Source organism: Rosa rugosa, chromosome 5 (genome assembly GCF_958449725.1).
Source record: "Rosa rugosa chromosome 5, drRosRugo1.1, whole genome shotgun sequence".
Lineage (NCBI taxonomy): Eukaryota > Viridiplantae > Streptophyta > Magnoliopsida > Rosales > Rosaceae > Rosa > Rosa rugosa.
Window position 1 is genome coordinate 15,616,319 of NC_084824.1, and position 16,230 is coordinate 15,632,548.

The window sequence follows — 16,230 nt, forward strand, 5'->3', positions numbered from 1 at the left end:
GATAGACACAAGACCGCATTCCGCTGCCCTGGGTTTACAGGAGTTTTTGAATATGTGGTCATGCCTTTTGGACTGAAGAATGCAGGAGCAACATATCAGAGAGCCATGAACCTGATCTTCCACGACATACTTGGGAAGATCTTAGAGGTTTACATTGATGACGTTGTCGTGAAGTCTAAGAAAAGTGGAGATCACTTCACAGATCTCAGAAAAGTTTTCAAGCGCATGCAGCTACACAAGCTCAAGATGAATCCCGCCAAGTGCGTTTTTGGAGTTCAGGCAGGAGATTTCCTGGGATTCATTGTCCATCAAAGAGGCATTGAGGTCCCTGAGGATAAAGCAAACGCGGTCATCAATGCATCTCCCCCGCGAACGAAGAAAGAGTTACAGCGACTACTGGGTAGGATCAACTTTTTGCGACGATTCATTTCTAACTCTTCAGGCAAAATCCATCCGTTTTCACCACTATTGAAGTTGCAAGGACAGAATGAGTTTGTGTGGGAACCTAAACATCAAGAGGCTTTCGACAAAATCAAGGCCTATCTGGTGAGCCCGCCAGTGCTTGTTCCTCCTAGAGCGGGATTTCCATTAAAGTTGTATGTTTCAGCAGCTGAGGCTTCTATTGGCAGCCTCCTCGCTCAGGATGATGCAAATGGTGTTGAACATGCCATCTTTTACCTCAGTAGGACACTCACAGATTGCGAAACAAGGTACACTCCAATGGAAAAGCTGTGTCTTACATTATACTTCTCAGCATGCAAGTTGCGGCATTACATGTTGTCCTTTACTACTTGCATCATTGCTCAAACCGATCTAGTCAAATATATGCTATCGCGACCTATCTTGAGAGGCCGTATTGGCAAGTGGGTGCTCGCCTTATCAGAATTCTCACTACAGTATGTCCCACAGAAAGCAGTAAAGGGGCAAGCCATCGCGGACTTTCTGGCACATCACCCTATGCTGGATGTCCCCGCGGTTAGAGATTTAGAGGTCGCTGCCACAACTTTAGATCGCCCAGATTTGGCGTGCGTACCAGAGTACGCTATACTGCATCAAGACACAGTCTCACTCCAGCCCTGGGTGTTATATTTTGACGGGTCAAGAACAGATACGCTAGCAGGAGCAGGGGTTGTCTTGGAAAACCCGGCCGGCGATCGATTTTCCTACTCTTTCCAGTTGGAGTTCCAGTGTACCAATAACCAAGCAGAGTATGAGGCCCTCATTATAGGCCTAGAAGTACTACTGGAAATGGGAATCGGAGATGTACAAATACTTGGCGATTCTCTCTTGGTTATCAATCAGTTGTGTAACGAGTTCAGATGCAATAGCTTCACGTTGGTTCCTTATTGGAACAGGGCATTAGACATGTTGGACCAGTTTGATAACATACATCTTGAGCACATTCCTCGCGAGCGAAATTTTGCAGCGAACGAGTTGGCCCAACTGGCAACAGGGGTAACATTGAGATATGGCGTGCGGGAGAGAATCCTTAAAGTCGAGCGTCGCACGCTTCCTTCTTGGATGGCGAGAAGAGATCCTCCAGATCATACCTCAGTCGCGACCTTGGAATCCATTGACGTGGATTGGCGCATCCCTTTGATCAATTATCTCAAGCATCCTGATCAGGCCACGGATAGAAGGATTCGCTATCTTGCCCTCAACTACTTCCTCAGAGGTGATGAACTTCGCAGACGAGGAGAAGATAGCGTGGATTTCAGATGTGTTTATGGCCACGAAGCGAAACAACTCATGCTCGAAGTTCATTCTGGCATTTGTGGCGCCCACCAAGCAGGTCCAAAGATGCGATGGTTGCTCAGACGACATGGATATTTTTGGCCCAGTATCTTGAAGGATTGTATCGCGTTCGCTAAAGGTTGTTTGGACTGCCAAGCTCATGGGCCGGTCCAGCATGTTCCTAATATTCCAATGCAGCCCATTATACAGCCTTGGCCCGCAAGAGGATGGGCGTTGGATTTAATTGGGATGATTCACCCACATTCATCACTTCAACACAAGTTCATCATCGTCGCAACTGATTTCTTTACAAAGTGGGTTGAAGCAGAACCTTTGAAGGAAGCATCTGGTGGCACGTTGCGACAATTCCTATTCAGAAACATCATCTGCAGATTTGGGATCCCAGAAGTTTTTGTTTCGGACCGGGGGGCAGCTTTCATGGGTGGTGAAGTTGATAAACTGGCAAGAGAATGGGGAATACAGTTCATCCATTCCAGTCTATATTATGCTCAGTCTAACGGTCAAGCAGAGGCCAGCAACAAGATCATTATCAATTTGCTGAAGAAAATGTTGGAAGTTAATCCACGATAGTGGCATGAGACACTTTATGAAACTCTTTGGGCCTACCGCACCTCTAAGCGGAATCCCACCGCAACAACACCTTATGCTTTGATGTTTGGCCATGATGCGGTTCTGCCGTTGGAAGTCAACGTCCAATCATTACGAGTTCAAGAGCAACATCATCTCATTGGAGAAGACTACGTTCAGGCTATGTGGCAGGAACATGAAGACCTTAGCGAAAAGCGCTTGGAGGCTTTAGATAATTTGGTCATGGAAAAGCAACGAGTCGCTCGCGCCTATGACAAGCGGCCGCGGGGAAGGAGTTACAGCGAAGGAGAGTTGGTTTGGAAAGCAGTTCTCCCGCTTGGCGAAAAATTAGATGGTCGCGGCAAATGGACTCCAAGATGGGAAGGCCCGTACATCATCTATAAAATCTTAGAGAAAGGAGCTTTTCATCTGAAGGACCTGGATGGAGATGTCCATCATAACCCTATCAATGGGAGATACTTGAAGAAATACTTTCCTAATGTCTGGGACTCGGAGGAGTCATAGACAGTTTATTCGCATAAGACATGGGGGACAATTCTAGTGTTCCTACACTCGTAAAGCCCATTCATGAAGGCCTGTTTTTGAGGCCCATAATCATTTCTTCACTATGCCTAGCAACACTAGGGGGGCAACAATATACAATATTAAGCCCATTTAGCCTACAAAAAAAAAAAAAAAAAAAAAAAAAAAAAATAGAAAAAGAAAAATACAAAAAGAGTTTCAAATTTGTGTGTCGCGGAGGATGCAAAAGTTGTGTTCTTGCCTAAACAGTGGCTTGAACTTTCTGATATACTTAGAGGGCATTGGTTTTGGCCTGGGCACATATACAAGAGGCATTTAATATGCCTAATATGGAATCAGTCAAGTAATTTCAGTCAAGCCAATAAAAGTGGCTTTTGGAGCAACAACATTATAAGAGCAGTGCTGATTCAAGACCTCTTCAGTCAAGACAGAGACCTTTGACTTCGAGGTCTGGGGGGCAATGTTTGGACCCAAAATGAGCATTTTGGCCTGACAAGGCACGTCTTGGAGAAATTGAGCCAATGTCAGTGGCTCAAGCTATATATTGTCGACAAGTTCGAAATATATATTTAGAGGCTAAATAAAGCCTACTATGGAAGCATGAAAAGTCAACTTTAGCACATTTTCCTACTTCGGCTAGGAGAAACCGAGCTAAACAAGGAAGGAGGGGTGGCAGACTGACCAAATGAACTCGAAATGAGCTGAAACTCTGCAGATCCATTCTAGACAGCCCAAGAATCATTTCTTATGAAGAGTGCCAAAGCCCGTTCGGAGTGGAAAACCTTCAAACAAACAGTCCAATTTTCTGCAGAAGCAAAACTTGGAAACTGGACCTGTAAGAGGTCCAGCAGCATTTCCGGCCCAACCACATGGAAATAAATTCTCTAATTTTACCACAATAATCTACATTCATGGTGGATCATTTCATATGAAGAAATAGAAGGTTGAATCTGAGTTCTTAGTGGAGATAAAAATTGAGGGATAAGGGAGCAGAAAATGACTTAAACCTAACAAATTTCATTAAGTGTTTAAGTATTCAAAACCTAACATTCCATTAATGTTTAAGTGCTAAAACCTAACCCATTATGAGTTGTTTAAGGCCAAATAGTGTTGCTTGGTAGCCTATAAATAGAGGCTACAACATAGAACAATTCACTCATTCATACATCAAAACATCTCTAAGATGATCTAAGTTCTCTCTAGAGCAAACCTCTCTAAGAGCAACTCCTTTCCTTCTCTTTCTCTTATCGGTGATCACACTCTAAGTCCTAGTCTCCTCAAGAGCTGACTATCAGTGCCACCAAACCCTCTGTCAACGTACTTCGGTCCTAGTCTCCTCAGGAGCCGATTGTAGTACCGCGACCACAACGGTTACGGAACTAGCCAAGCAAGGGTAACGCCCTCGCAACCCAGCGAAGCTAAAGTCACGCTTTAGCAAGTTCTCCCCACTTCCCGGTGATTTTCGCTCTGCTCGATCTACGACGTCGAGTATCGATTTGGTGACGCAGAAGATTAGCAAAAGTCCTCACCACGAGGCATAAAGAATCCCACGACGAGGTTGGTGCTCTCCTCGTCCACAGTCGTTTGAAAGAAGTCAGGTCAAGGGACACCCCCGACGACCGCACCCGACGGTGCTGGCACGCCCGCGCAGAAAAGAGACTGTTGACCAGCTGCAACAAAATTGGAGCCAAACAGAATCAGTGGATTCCTTATGCTTTTGGTGTGAGTTATTTTCTTCGAGTTGAAAGGTTTTCCTCGTTATTCGTGTGAGTTGTGTGGTTTTGTCTTTGAGTTTACTCATACAAGCTTTCAAAAGCTTACTGGGTTTGTTGTGTGGCAACCCGGTGCATTATTCGATGGTGTAGGGGTTAATCCTGTAGGTCAGGGTAATCGCGGGTGAAGCTGAGTTCTAGTAGCAGATGTACGGGTAGGAAGCTATTTTTGTGGCTTTACTGTTGTTAAGACTTCCGTTGTGTAGTGAGCTCTGAGGAGCATTTACTTATTATTTTGTTGTTGTAACTTAACTCGTAAACCTGTGTAATGTAATATATGACTCTACAGAGTGAGTCTGTATTGACATTGTGTATTCAGGGCATCAGTTTGTACTTGGTTAAAAAAGAAAAAGTTTTTCAGGTATTTTGTATTGATGACTGAACTATTCACGTCTAGTATAATTGTGAGATTATTTTGATTTTTAATTGTTTTAAAAATCGAGGTGTGACATTGACAAACTAGATATATGGGCAACTCCATTTGCTTCACAACAGTGACATACCGGAAAGATAAAGCTCATACAAAGCCATTGAACAATTAAATCTGCTTTCCCACTATGTTGTGGACCAGAACATACTCCGGCGACACTTTGTTTCATCCTACCACTAGGAGATTAGGATCATTTGATAAGGACTCGTCTCCTCTCTAGAATAGACAAGGCACTTTGAGTGCACCTACAAGCATTCAGCCTGACTCTCCTTACAACAACTATATAAGGACTTACTGGAATCAAACACTTAATAACTAAGAAATAAACTAAACAACTAAAACAAAATTTTGAGTAAGACTAGCCTAAACAACGACCAGTCAAACAAAAATGACCCACTGACCTAAAATGGTCCATCAGCAATGCCCAGTCCCAGACTAAACTAGCTAGCATCCCTCTCATAAGCCCAGCTCAAGCGAGCGCCTACACCATCAAGCCACCACCCCCATCACTCCTTCATTGATGTCAGGCCTCCATCGCCACCAATTTGTTGTCATCGTTGGACCTCCTGCGACAAACACCATCCACCTCTACGATCCTAGATCTTCCTACTTCCATCCAGATCGCAACACCAATCCTGATATCAGGCCACTTATTTCCACCATTCTCCTCATCCATGGTGTTGCTGCCCACTATCCTACCATAGCGTTTAGGATCCTCCCGACACCGATCACACCTCTCAACCACAGACCGGCATCTGGTGCAATCACCTCCTCCACATGAGCATTACGAGGAACAAGACCTGTCCACCCAGATCTGGGAGTCGCATACATGCCCAACGACACCACAGCCTGTCCGGCCGCACGCATTGTGCACCGGCGAGGCCAGCTAGAAGCGCCAATGCTGAGGCGCAATCGAACATGCGCCTACTACTACCAACGACGTTTTCTAGTTTTCTCTCTCTAGGGTATTTTCTCTCTTTTCACTTCGCCTTTTCAACTACTACACTATGGTTTTGAGAAAACCAATTTGTCAACATAACCATGCAAACATTGGTGATGTTGTTTGGTGATATTAAGCTCAAAGTTGGCAAACATTCACACCCAATTTCTTGGGATGATGTTTGCATGTAGTTCACACATTAGAGAGGAAGGGGGCTGGGAGGACAATAACCAATTTCAAGAGAAAGCAACAACATACATCATGACACAAAAAGGCTAAAAATTCTCTGTTTATATAATGTTAAATGTGGTAGAACTTAGACTCTCTCTCTAAAAAAACCCTAACCTATCTACGTTGCGCTTGGCTCTCTTTACAGGTTCGTCACCTTGTCCTACGGCACGCCCTCGTGGTGACATCATTAGACAAGCTTTTGATGGTGTAAGGATCGATATGGGACGGTCCTTAAGTAGACCTTGCTAGAGTGGAGACTGGGTGTTGCCGGAATCGGGTTTGGTTTGGTGGGTTCCAGATAGGAAGGTGGGAAAGACGGGCGGTGGTTCATAGGTTAGCGGAGGATGTCGTGGTCTCCAAGGCAAGACCTTACAGCCCATCGTTTCTCGAATTTGTCGGAAGGGACAGATCTGGTTGGCCGGATTAGATTGGAGGCAGCCATGGGGGCTGGTCGAGGTTGTTTTAGCTTGGGTGGTCATGGTTGCACATTGGTTTCTAGCTGCCCCATTTCAAAGATTGGTTGGTCGGGTCAGGTTTTCGAAAAGCAGAGGTAGGGGTAAGGATGGTAGTGGGAATCCTAGTGAGCCGCTGGTACGGTGGCAACTTTAGTTCTCGGCTTGGGCTTAGGCTAAGAATTGAGTGGGCCTGGCCTTTTGTTCTAGGCCCAATGTATTTTACTTTTTACTTATGTTGTTTTTTACTATTAATTAGATATGGCTTTATGTCAGCAATAAGTCCCTACGATTTTGTGGTAGGACGACGTAGACTATGTCCCAGACTGCACACCTTGTGTGCCTGGTTTGTCCTAGTTAAGCGGCAAGTTCCTTACTTCATCAAATTGTCGCAATGTTCTAGTAGCAGGATGAAACTCAGTGTTACCGGATTCTTTTTGCGGTGACAACATAATGGGAAAACTGATCTTATTAGTATATTATGGCTTCAAGTAAGTATATACTTTCTGGTATGTCACCACATTTGTAAAACAAATGAAGTAGTCATATGTGCACTTTTTGCTAATTGGTGCTTGTTATGATATACTTTTTGTAGAGACTTTCATTATTAAATCGAGACGTTTCTCCTTATGCTTATTGTAATATGAGGTTCAAGTATCATGTGCCCCCTCCCCTCCTCAATGTATTCTGTAGTTTCATTAATGATCAATGCTTAAGTGCAGCCGTATTGACCCTCTTTAAAAAAAAAAAACTAAAATTTTCACCATAGCAGTTACATGATATGATGGGTTATATAGAACAAACATTTTAGAGTTATGTTAATCAAATCCAACTTCAACAATGACAACCACCCTCTTTTGCAACATTTTCCAAAACTATTAAACCATGTGGGGCGGCTCACAAATACATTAACAACAGAAACACACAAATTTTAATCATATAAGGACTGAATTCAATATATTACCATGAGCTTTTACATGAAAATCATTTAGTATTTTAATTTTATTAACAGTGTCCCTATGCTTACCAATTTAATCAGTCTAATCCAACCATTGGCCAATTCATCAATTTTGACAACTAATTGATGACGTAGCTCAAATGTGACCTACTTTTTTTTATGACATGGCGATGACTTGGAATGCACACTCAACTCGACTGTTGATGTTGCATTACTGGACCTAGCTTGATGATGTAGCGTGTTTTTTGATTTGCGGAGTGGGTCTACTTTTGCTTAACAAAAATATGAAGTCTACGACCAAATGTCAGATTGAGACACTAATCCCTACTAAAAGACAACTAAAAATAAACTTGAAACCATAGCTTAAAATAATACAGATTTATTTCAATTAACTGATAACCTAAAACAAACTTATAATTTTCTCAAAAAAATAAAAAAAAGTTAGAAATTAAAGTAGCTATGCAAACGTGACCCGCATTCAACCTCCATAAATCAAACGACAACCTCCCAATAAGTTTGTCAAAGACAACTATAGAAGAATAAAGAGAGCCTCCACAAACCAAAAAATCAAAACCATGAACTACATCAAACATTCTCAAACCCGAAGGGCAACATTGATTTTCACCCCAAATCACACCATAAAAATCTTTCATAACTTTTACTTCTTTAATTTTACCGAGATCTCTATTCTTAAAAAAAAAAAAAAAAAAAAAAATTACTGAGATCTCTTCTTCGATTAAAATTTTCACCGAGAATTACCAGTAACATTACCACATAGATGATTTATAACTTCTACCTCCTTAAAACTTCTCCGATTAGATTTTCACCGAGAATTACCAGTAACGACATTTCCAACCACAAGCATAACAATAGGCGCCATGCGCATTTTAGCATCGGGGACAAGTCGGACAACTAACAAAATCAATATAGCTGTAAAATAGAAAGAAAACCAGAAAGAACAGGGACTAGTTTATCCGCCGCGCTTTGAAATCTCCGTCCCTTTCTCTACTAACTCTCAACTCCTCAGTCCTCTACGGACTATTCGAGGCTCTCCTTTACTCCCATTCCCATATTAACCACCCTTCCCAATCCCCCTCTCATTCTCATTTCCTAGATCCCCCTCTCTTTCTTTTTCTCTCTCGCTCTCAAAAATGCAGGCCTCGCTTTCTCTCCCTACTCTCTCCCCCACCATTCCCAGATCAAACTACGTCGTTCAGTCCACGCTGCCTCTCGCTCCCTCCAAGCCGATCAATCTCCGCTTCTGCGGTCTCCGGCGAGAGGCCTTCGGGTTCTCCTCGCTCGGCCAGTCCGACTCGCACCGCGTCCGGCTCGCGGCGGCGTCGCGGTCCAAGAAGGTTTCGGCGGCCTTGTCTGGTAATGGAAGCGCTCCGAAGTCGTTCGACTACGACTTGCTCATCATCGGAGCCGGCGTCGGCGGCCACGGCGCTGCTCTCCACGCCGTCGAGAAGGTACGGTTTTCTGACAGTGACACTCGTTTGGATTTTGCTGAGAGATTGTGGCTCTGAGCTTGGGATTTAGCTCAGTTGTTACTGATTAGTTGCTGTTATTAGCTTAAACCTGATCGTAGTAGCTTGGATCGTGTGTGATTTTGCTTGAATAGACTGTATTAGCTAGAAATGGTTAATTTCTGTCTGCTTCTGCCTCTGTGAGCTTTGTATTCGATCAAATACAGTCACAGTGTGCATGCAAGAATCACATTAGTTACTAAACATTTGTAGTTTGATGCCGTAGAATTTGATAAGAAATTGTGGCTCTGAGGTTGGGAATCAGCTGGATTATCACTGATCAGTTGCTTTTCTAGCTTAAACCCTAACCTAGTAACTGTATTAGCTAGCAATGATTACTTCTTTCTGGCTTATGCTGCTACTGTAAGTTGTTGTTCGATCAAATGCACTCACAACGTGCATTCACAAATTCATTAGCTATGAAATCTTTGTAGTTTGATACCGTATAATCTATACATACTGTGTATTACATGCATGAAATCGATACATATATTACATGTATAATTGTCACTTAGTAACTATCGTGGTTATCAGTTGACTGCACACTGACAATAACATCATACTTTTGTCGGAATTATTGATCTATGATCTGCCTGCTCTTACTTTGGTTAGTAACAGTTAGTATCTTGACGATCCTCTTTTGCTAACTATGGTTCTTAATGAAACAATTGCAGGGTCTGAAAACCGCCATCGTAGAGGGAGATGTGGTGGGTGGAACATGTGTTAATAGAGGATGTGTTCCATCTAAAGCTCTTCTTGCAGTGAGTGGTCGGATGCGGGAGCTTCAAAATGAACATCACCTTAAGGCTTTGGGTTTGCAGGTAAAACACGAAATGCATGTAGTAATGTATTTGTTAGTTGTGACAGCCTATGTGTCTTACCGTTCTTCTTTGTGCCTTGCAACAGGTTTCAGCAGCTGGTTATGACAGACAGGGAGTGGCTGATCATGCAAACAATCTTGCATCAAAAATCCGTTCTAGTTTGACCAATTCAATGAAGTCGCTTGGAGTGGACATATTAACAGGTTTTGGTACAATCCTGGTAAGTCATACGCAACATGAACAAAAGTTGTGGTCCTCAGTTGAACAATAAATCTAGTTTTGATCCAATGCTGAGCTTGTTAGAACATGGTTGTCATTAATTCGATCTACAATATTGTAAGTGCTGGAATCGTCATAATTATTCTGACATTTATTCTAATGAAACAATTCAGGGCCCTCAAAAGGTGAAAGTTGGAGCATCGGACAAAGTAGTAACTGCAAAAAATATAATCATTGCCACTGGTTCTGTTCCTTTTGTTCCTAAGGGCATTGAAGTCGATGGTAAGAATATACTTTCCCTTCCCATGTATACAATGGTTGATCAAAGCCTGTTTGGTTTTAGAAGGCATGTAAATTGATTGATTTGAGACCCTTGGTTACCATGTTTAAGGGATAGATAGTGACTGTGTAATGCACATGCAGGGAAGACTGTGATTACGAGTGACCATGCACTCAAATTGGAGTCTGTTCCTGATTGGATTGCTATCGTTGGAAGTGGTTACATTGGCCTTGAGTTCAGTGATGTGTATACAGCACTTGGAAGTGAGGTAGTTCTTTCGTTATTTTTCACTTTCATATTGTGAACTTTTACTTAGTCTGTGCAAAAGAAAGGAGCACATCTACCGTTTGAGGCAAATGATTTATTTTTAATGGTGACTTTGGGCCTTGTAACAATAAAAACCTTGATAAATGTACCACATCTTCCTTACTGTCGTCTATATTTTTACCACTGCTCTCTAAGAAATGAGGCACACCTTCCGGTTGAGACAAAGGTTACAATGAAATTTGATTTAGGCCTTGCAGTAAATACAGACCTTGACCAGGTCAATCTGTAACTTTTCTCTGAGTCTTCCAGCACAATTTTATTTGTTTTAATTTTACGGATTGTCTTCTGTACGGCATACCTAACTTTTATTTACTTTAAATTTCTTAGATATAGTTTTGTATGATTTGGCAGTTCTTATCTCAACAGGCATTCAAGTTGACTAAGCTATTCTACAGGTTACTTTTATTGAAGCTTTGGATCAGCTTATGCCTGGTTTTGATCCTGAGATTGGGAAGTTAGCCCAAAGGGTTCTAATAAATCCACGAAGGATTGACTATCAAACTGGAGTATTTGCAAGCAAGGTAACCGGTTGTCTTTTCTTCTGAATATTTTCCTCTTTATTGTTGTATCAAATTTTCATGTCTTCTTTGTTTTGTTATAGATCACCCCAGCAAAGGATGGGAAACCAGTCATCATTGAACTAATTGACGCAAAGACTAAGGAACCGAGAGATACTCTAGAGGTAACTAATAGTGTTTGAACTGATGTGATATATACCTTCATCATGATCGTATATTCATCTGTTAGACCGTTACAGGGCTAATGTACTAGTCTACTCGTAACCTAGTTTTGAAGTGAGGTATATGTTTAGAATTCCAAATTGATACCTGAGTGTTTTGCTTTTAGATCCTGTTGACATGCTATTCACATTCGTAGGCATAAAAGGTTATTTGTAAGACAATTATTATGGGCCCTGACTTTATTCCTCTCCCAGGTAGATGCAGCATTAATTGCCACCGGAAGAGCCCCATTCACACACGGTCTTGGATTGGAGAATGTATGGCATCTTCACTTACTACTTTTGTGGTTTTAAGTTATATTTTTCTCAGAAAAATTGCAGCAATAATCTTTGAAATTGCTGTTCTGCAGATTGATGTAGCAACACAACGTGGTTTTATTCCTGTTGATGAGCGCATGAGAGTAATAGATGCAAATGGCAAATTGGTAGGTTGTGGATTCATTTTTTTTTTTGGCCTAATGTTGTGAGTTCCTTATGAGCGCAGACCCTATCAATTGTTTCTAATTTGAATTTTGGATATCAGGTTCCTCACCTGTTTTGCATTGGTGATGCCAACGGCAAGATGATGCTTGCTCATGCAGCAAGTGCACAAGGCATTTCAGGTTGGTATAGTGTAGCCAACTTTGTTTTTCCTATGGTTCTCTCTCTCTCTCTCAAAACTCAAATTAATTCTCTTCATAAATTTTCCTTCAGTGGTTGAACAAGTCACAGGAAGAGACCACGTGCTCAACCATTTGAGCATCCCCGCGGCTTGCTTCACCCATCCTGAAATCAGTATGGTTGGATTGACAGAGGTAAGTACTTTCTGTAGTGCCATGTGTATTGTAAAACATCTATCAAAATTTTGTGTTTGTTGCGAGCTTTTGATATTGTACCTGGATTTACTCTCCTTTTTAGTTTCTCCAGGATTAGTTGTGAAATAAGAGATCTGGTAGGTTTCTATAAAGTTTGATAGTTTTAACTAAACATAACTATTTGCAGCCCCAAGCAAGGGAGATGGCTAAGAAGGAGGGATTTGAAGTAAATATTGCCAAGACAAGCTTCAAGGCCAACACAAAGGCCCTAGCAGAAAATGAAGGAGAGGGACTTGCTAAGGTGATTTTCTGTCTTATGGCTGGCGTGGTCAATGAATTGTCCTTTTTGGTTGTTATCTATTTTGATTATTAACAATCTTGGTACTGCTTTGTTTTCGTGCAGTTGATATACAGACCAGATAACGGAGAGATCCTTGGCGTTCATATCTTTGGATTGCATGCTGCAGACCTCATTCACGAGGCATCCAATGCAATAGCATTGGGAACACGCATTCAAGTAATCAACTGTCCTCAAGCTACTGTGTTAATGCACATACCTTCGTTTGTAGACTTTTCTTTGGAATAATGTTCCTCAAACAGCTAAGTTGTTGAGTTTGTATATATTTTACTTACCGTCTCTTCGTTTGTAGACTTTTCTTTGGAATAATGTTCCTCAAACAGCTAAGTTGTTGAGTTTGTATATATTTTACTTACCGTCTCTTTGATTTTGCAGGATCTCAAACTTGCTGTCCATGCACATCCTACCTTGTCTGAAGTGCTTGATGAACTTTTCAAGTCAGCAAAGGTGAGTTGCTCACATTCAGTTTTCACCTCAAGCTGCGTATCTGCAGTATGTCTTTACCCACATATCTTTTTAATTCTTGGGGCAGGTTAAAGAGCATGTTTCTAGCCCTCAAGCAGTCGCAGTCTAAGGTTCTCAATACTCGGTATAAATTTTGAAGATATTTGCTTGTAATAGGAAGTTTCAAAAAGTCAAATTACATGGAAAATTACAAGGAAGGACAGAAGAGATCAGCACCCAGAGAAAAGAGGGGACTTGTGGGAATCAACTGTCGTTGAGATTCGTAGTTTTGTTAAAGGGCTTGAAGAGATACTTATATGTTTAATGGTTATAACATGGAGGCTTTATGAGTTAATTGCCATAAACATAGGGAATTTATTCAAGGGGTTTTGACCCAATGCACAAAATTGGCCAATGTATTTCTACTTACGCCACGGACATATTTTTATTTCCACTCACCCCATTTAAGTGCAAAATAACTGTTTTGGGCTTAACTTATTTATAAAATTACAAATCATGCCACTCAATTCAATCTCTCTCTCTCTCTCTCTGTGAGGAATTGAGGAGAGAGAAACTGGATTTGAGGTTTTCCCTCTCCTCTCCCGCGGCACTTACAAATAAAGCCCGTATATATAGGTGCCTATATTTGTGGTCAAGTAGGTAAGGGAAAAAGTGTACCATTCACTCGTACATTCTTCTTCATATATTCAAAAGCCTACACGCTATAAATCTCAGCTTACACTAAGAAAATTACCTTGAATTTCTCTTCGTCAATGTACTGAATTGTGATACTCAAGAAAGAATTTTAACTTGGTGTGAAAGAAACTATAGTAGTGTAGACTTACGCTCGCTAAAAACTAGCAAGCCTAGAACCTACAGGCAACATAAGTGCATAACTCTTCTTACGAAAATAGAGAATCATTGTAAATAACAACAGTGTAAAATAAAAACTTAAAAATACAGCCTAACATGACCCAATGGAGAGTACCAGGCCAAGGCCAAGGCCTAACAAGGCTGACCAGGCCAAAACACCATCCCACCACTTGCAACATGAAACACGGCATCACGACCCTCGTCGCTATAATTCCAGAAACATCGGCATCTCCCATATGACGCCACTAGCCAAAGTCACACTACCCATCAGAAAACCCGACCGGAGTAGGGTTATTACCGCCAAAGCCGCCCTCAGGAAGTCGACACCACCTCGTGAAATTGCCACCATCGCAATCGCCCTTGCCGCCAGTGAAATCGGATGCGCCTACCAACCACTGCCATCCCTGCCCGTCCAGCAAACCCAAAGAGCCACAGACAATGCCTGGAAATAGCAACCATCCGGCAACAACACCGTGAATTTAACGCAGGCCACCGCCAGACGAGCTTTAGCTTGATACGCTAGAAGGAAGCGGTTAGGGTCAAAAAGGACTGCACGGCTAAGGAGAAGAATTTTCGTTCATTTTACCATACAGAAGCTTGTTTCTGTAGTTTAGACTACAATTATTCATAAAAAGAGGCTTTATAATAGTGCAGGCTGTTTTGATTGGTTTTGAAAATCCCAATTTGCATTTTTCTTTTGCCAACATAAAGGCCTCTGGATCTAAAGCTCAAATGAGCTGGGAAATCAAGGCAAACAGAATGTTTTCTTAGCTGCTTCCATACCCAACAGAGGTACAGCTCTCTGTTGTCAATAAACGATAATGGCTTCAAAAGAAAAATGTATTACCACATCCGTCTAAACTCTAAAGCCATGAACAAAATTCTCATCATAATATCCACCTTCCTACAACTGTGGGGCATGCAATACAATGTCTCAGAGTAAAAGAATTATGAAAATGACATCACTCAAGACTTCAGAATCACTACTCTACCACAACCCAGAGGATCTCAAATGCAAGCTATCATAGATTAGCCAAGACAATGGACTTGACAACTTGCAAGAATGACTAACAATAACAACACAAACCCCAGACGCGCTACAACCAAACTCAGATAGCATCAAATAACCTAGCTGAACAACCTACATAACAAGGCGACATTCCTGCGCATTCTACACCATATCAATCTGTCTACACAATCAAAAATCACTACCCCCCCCCCCCCCATTCATATTCATAAGCATCCGCTACTACAATTTAAAATCACTCAATCGGAATCAACAAAAACACCAACCATCAAGAGCAGAAGAATTAACCAAAAAGCTTATAACATCTTTAGCATAAAAAGGAGTTCCAGCTCCTACATAAATCCCAGTACAGTAACATCAAACTACCACGTTACTAACATCAACGTTTTTCCGAAAACAACATGAAAACAAAAATAATAATAAACCCCTAATCAGAATAAAACCCGAAGAGCTTCATGCAGGTCCCGCTCTTACTCCTCGGCCGACTCTTCGGTCTTGGTGTTGTTGTGCTTCCTGGCGTACCTCTGGTTCCTCAGAAACTTGGGATCCATCTGAACCCACAAAAATAAATAAATCCAAGAATCAAAAAATTGAGCCAAAATTACAAAAATTGAAGAATTGGGAAGAGAAGAAAGAAAGCTTACCCCCTTGGTGGAGGTGTGGCGGTGCCTCTGGGGCTTCTTGATGCCATTCCTGTGGGCCTTGCGGGACTGGTTGTGAGCTGTGTGATTCTTTGACTTGGCCATTTCTGCGATCCAAAAGAAAACAATTAGAACTAGAAATGGAACAGAGAATTAGAGAGAGAGAGAGAGAGAGGGAGGCGGGACAAACCGAGAAGAGAGTGAGAGCTTCGATCTGCGCTAGGGTTCTTCTTCTCTTTGGCGGAGCAAAACGAGAAGGTGGGACTTTATATTTGAGTGAAACCCTAGTTACCGGTACGTAATGTCTAAAGTACCCTTTTACCGACTTGAGAGATTGGGCTGGGTTCGGCTCGGTTCAAAGGTCTCGGTCCAGTCTTGAACGCTCCATTGTTTTCTAAAAGATTTTACATAAAATTGATGTGGGGTATTTGCAATAGTTTTGATTTTTTTTTATTTTTTTTAAATTTTGAATATTTGAAAGAAATTGGTCCAGTCTTTTATCAATAGATTAATCTTGCCTTATTTGGGTGTGT

General features: G+C 41.8%; 2 protein-coding genes across 3 annotated transcripts; one reads left to right on the forward strand and one right to left on the reverse strand.

The window, feature by feature from the left end:
* Positions 1–8,581: 8,581 nt before the first annotated feature.
* On the forward strand, positions 8,582–13,585 carry LOC133710406 (dihydrolipoyl dehydrogenase 2, chloroplastic). 2 transcript variants are annotated; one of them, XM_062136475.1, is made up of 15 exons: positions 8,582–9,117; positions 9,849–9,995; positions 10,081–10,215; positions 10,388–10,496; positions 10,638–10,762; positions 11,217–11,342; positions 11,423–11,503; positions 11,756–11,818; positions 11,911–11,985; positions 12,084–12,162; positions 12,254–12,354; positions 12,542–12,655; positions 12,758–12,871; positions 13,088–13,159; positions 13,334–13,585. In XM_062136475.1, the coding sequence occupies exons 1-15, from the start codon at positions 8,800–8,802 to the stop codon at positions 13,547–13,549; spliced, it is 1,875 nt and encodes a 624-aa protein (XP_061992459.1). In that variant the 5' UTR covers positions 8,582–8,799; the 3' UTR covers positions 13,550–13,585. The 2 variants fall into 2 exon arrangements, with proteins under 2 accessions (XP_061992459.1, XP_061992458.1); XM_062136474.1 differs by having other exon boundaries at positions 8,585–9,117; positions 13,245–13,585.
* Positions 13,586–15,339: 1,754 nt separating this feature from the next.
* Positions 15,340–16,001, reverse strand: LOC133710721 (large ribosomal subunit protein eL29z-like). Its single transcript, XM_062136857.1, has 3 exons — positions 15,888–16,001; positions 15,701–15,804; positions 15,340–15,607 (listed from the first exon to the last, which is right to left on the reverse strand). The coding sequence occupies exons 2-3, from the start codon at positions 15,800–15,802 to the stop codon at positions 15,527–15,529; spliced, it is 183 nt and encodes a 60-aa protein (XP_061992841.1). The 5' UTR covers positions 15,803–15,804; positions 15,888–16,001; the 3' UTR covers positions 15,340–15,526.
* Positions 16,002–16,230: the final 229 nt, after the last annotated feature.

Bases quoted from the DNA above. Each gene is read 5' to 3' on its own strand.
- LOC133710406 (XM_062136475.1), top strand. From the start codon at position 8,800: ATGCAGGCCTCGCTTTCTCTCCCTACTCTCTCCCCCACCATTCCCAGA. The intron at 11,343-11,422 runs GTAACCGGTTGT...GTTTTGTTATAG, and splicing joins CTGGAGTATTTGCAAGCAAG to ATCACCCCAGCAAAGGATGG. The intron at 11,504-11,755 runs GTAACTAATAGT...TTCCTCTCCCAG, and splicing joins AACCGAGAGATACTCTAGAG to GTAGATGCAGCATTAATTGC.
- LOC133710721 (XM_062136857.1), bottom strand. From the start codon at position 15,802: ATGGCCAAGTCAAAGAATCACACAGCTCACAACCAGTCCCGCAAGGCC. The intron at 15,608-15,700 runs GTAAGCTTTCTT...TTGTGGGTTCAG, and splicing joins GCCACACCTCCACCAAGGGG to ATGGATCCCAAGTTTCTGAG.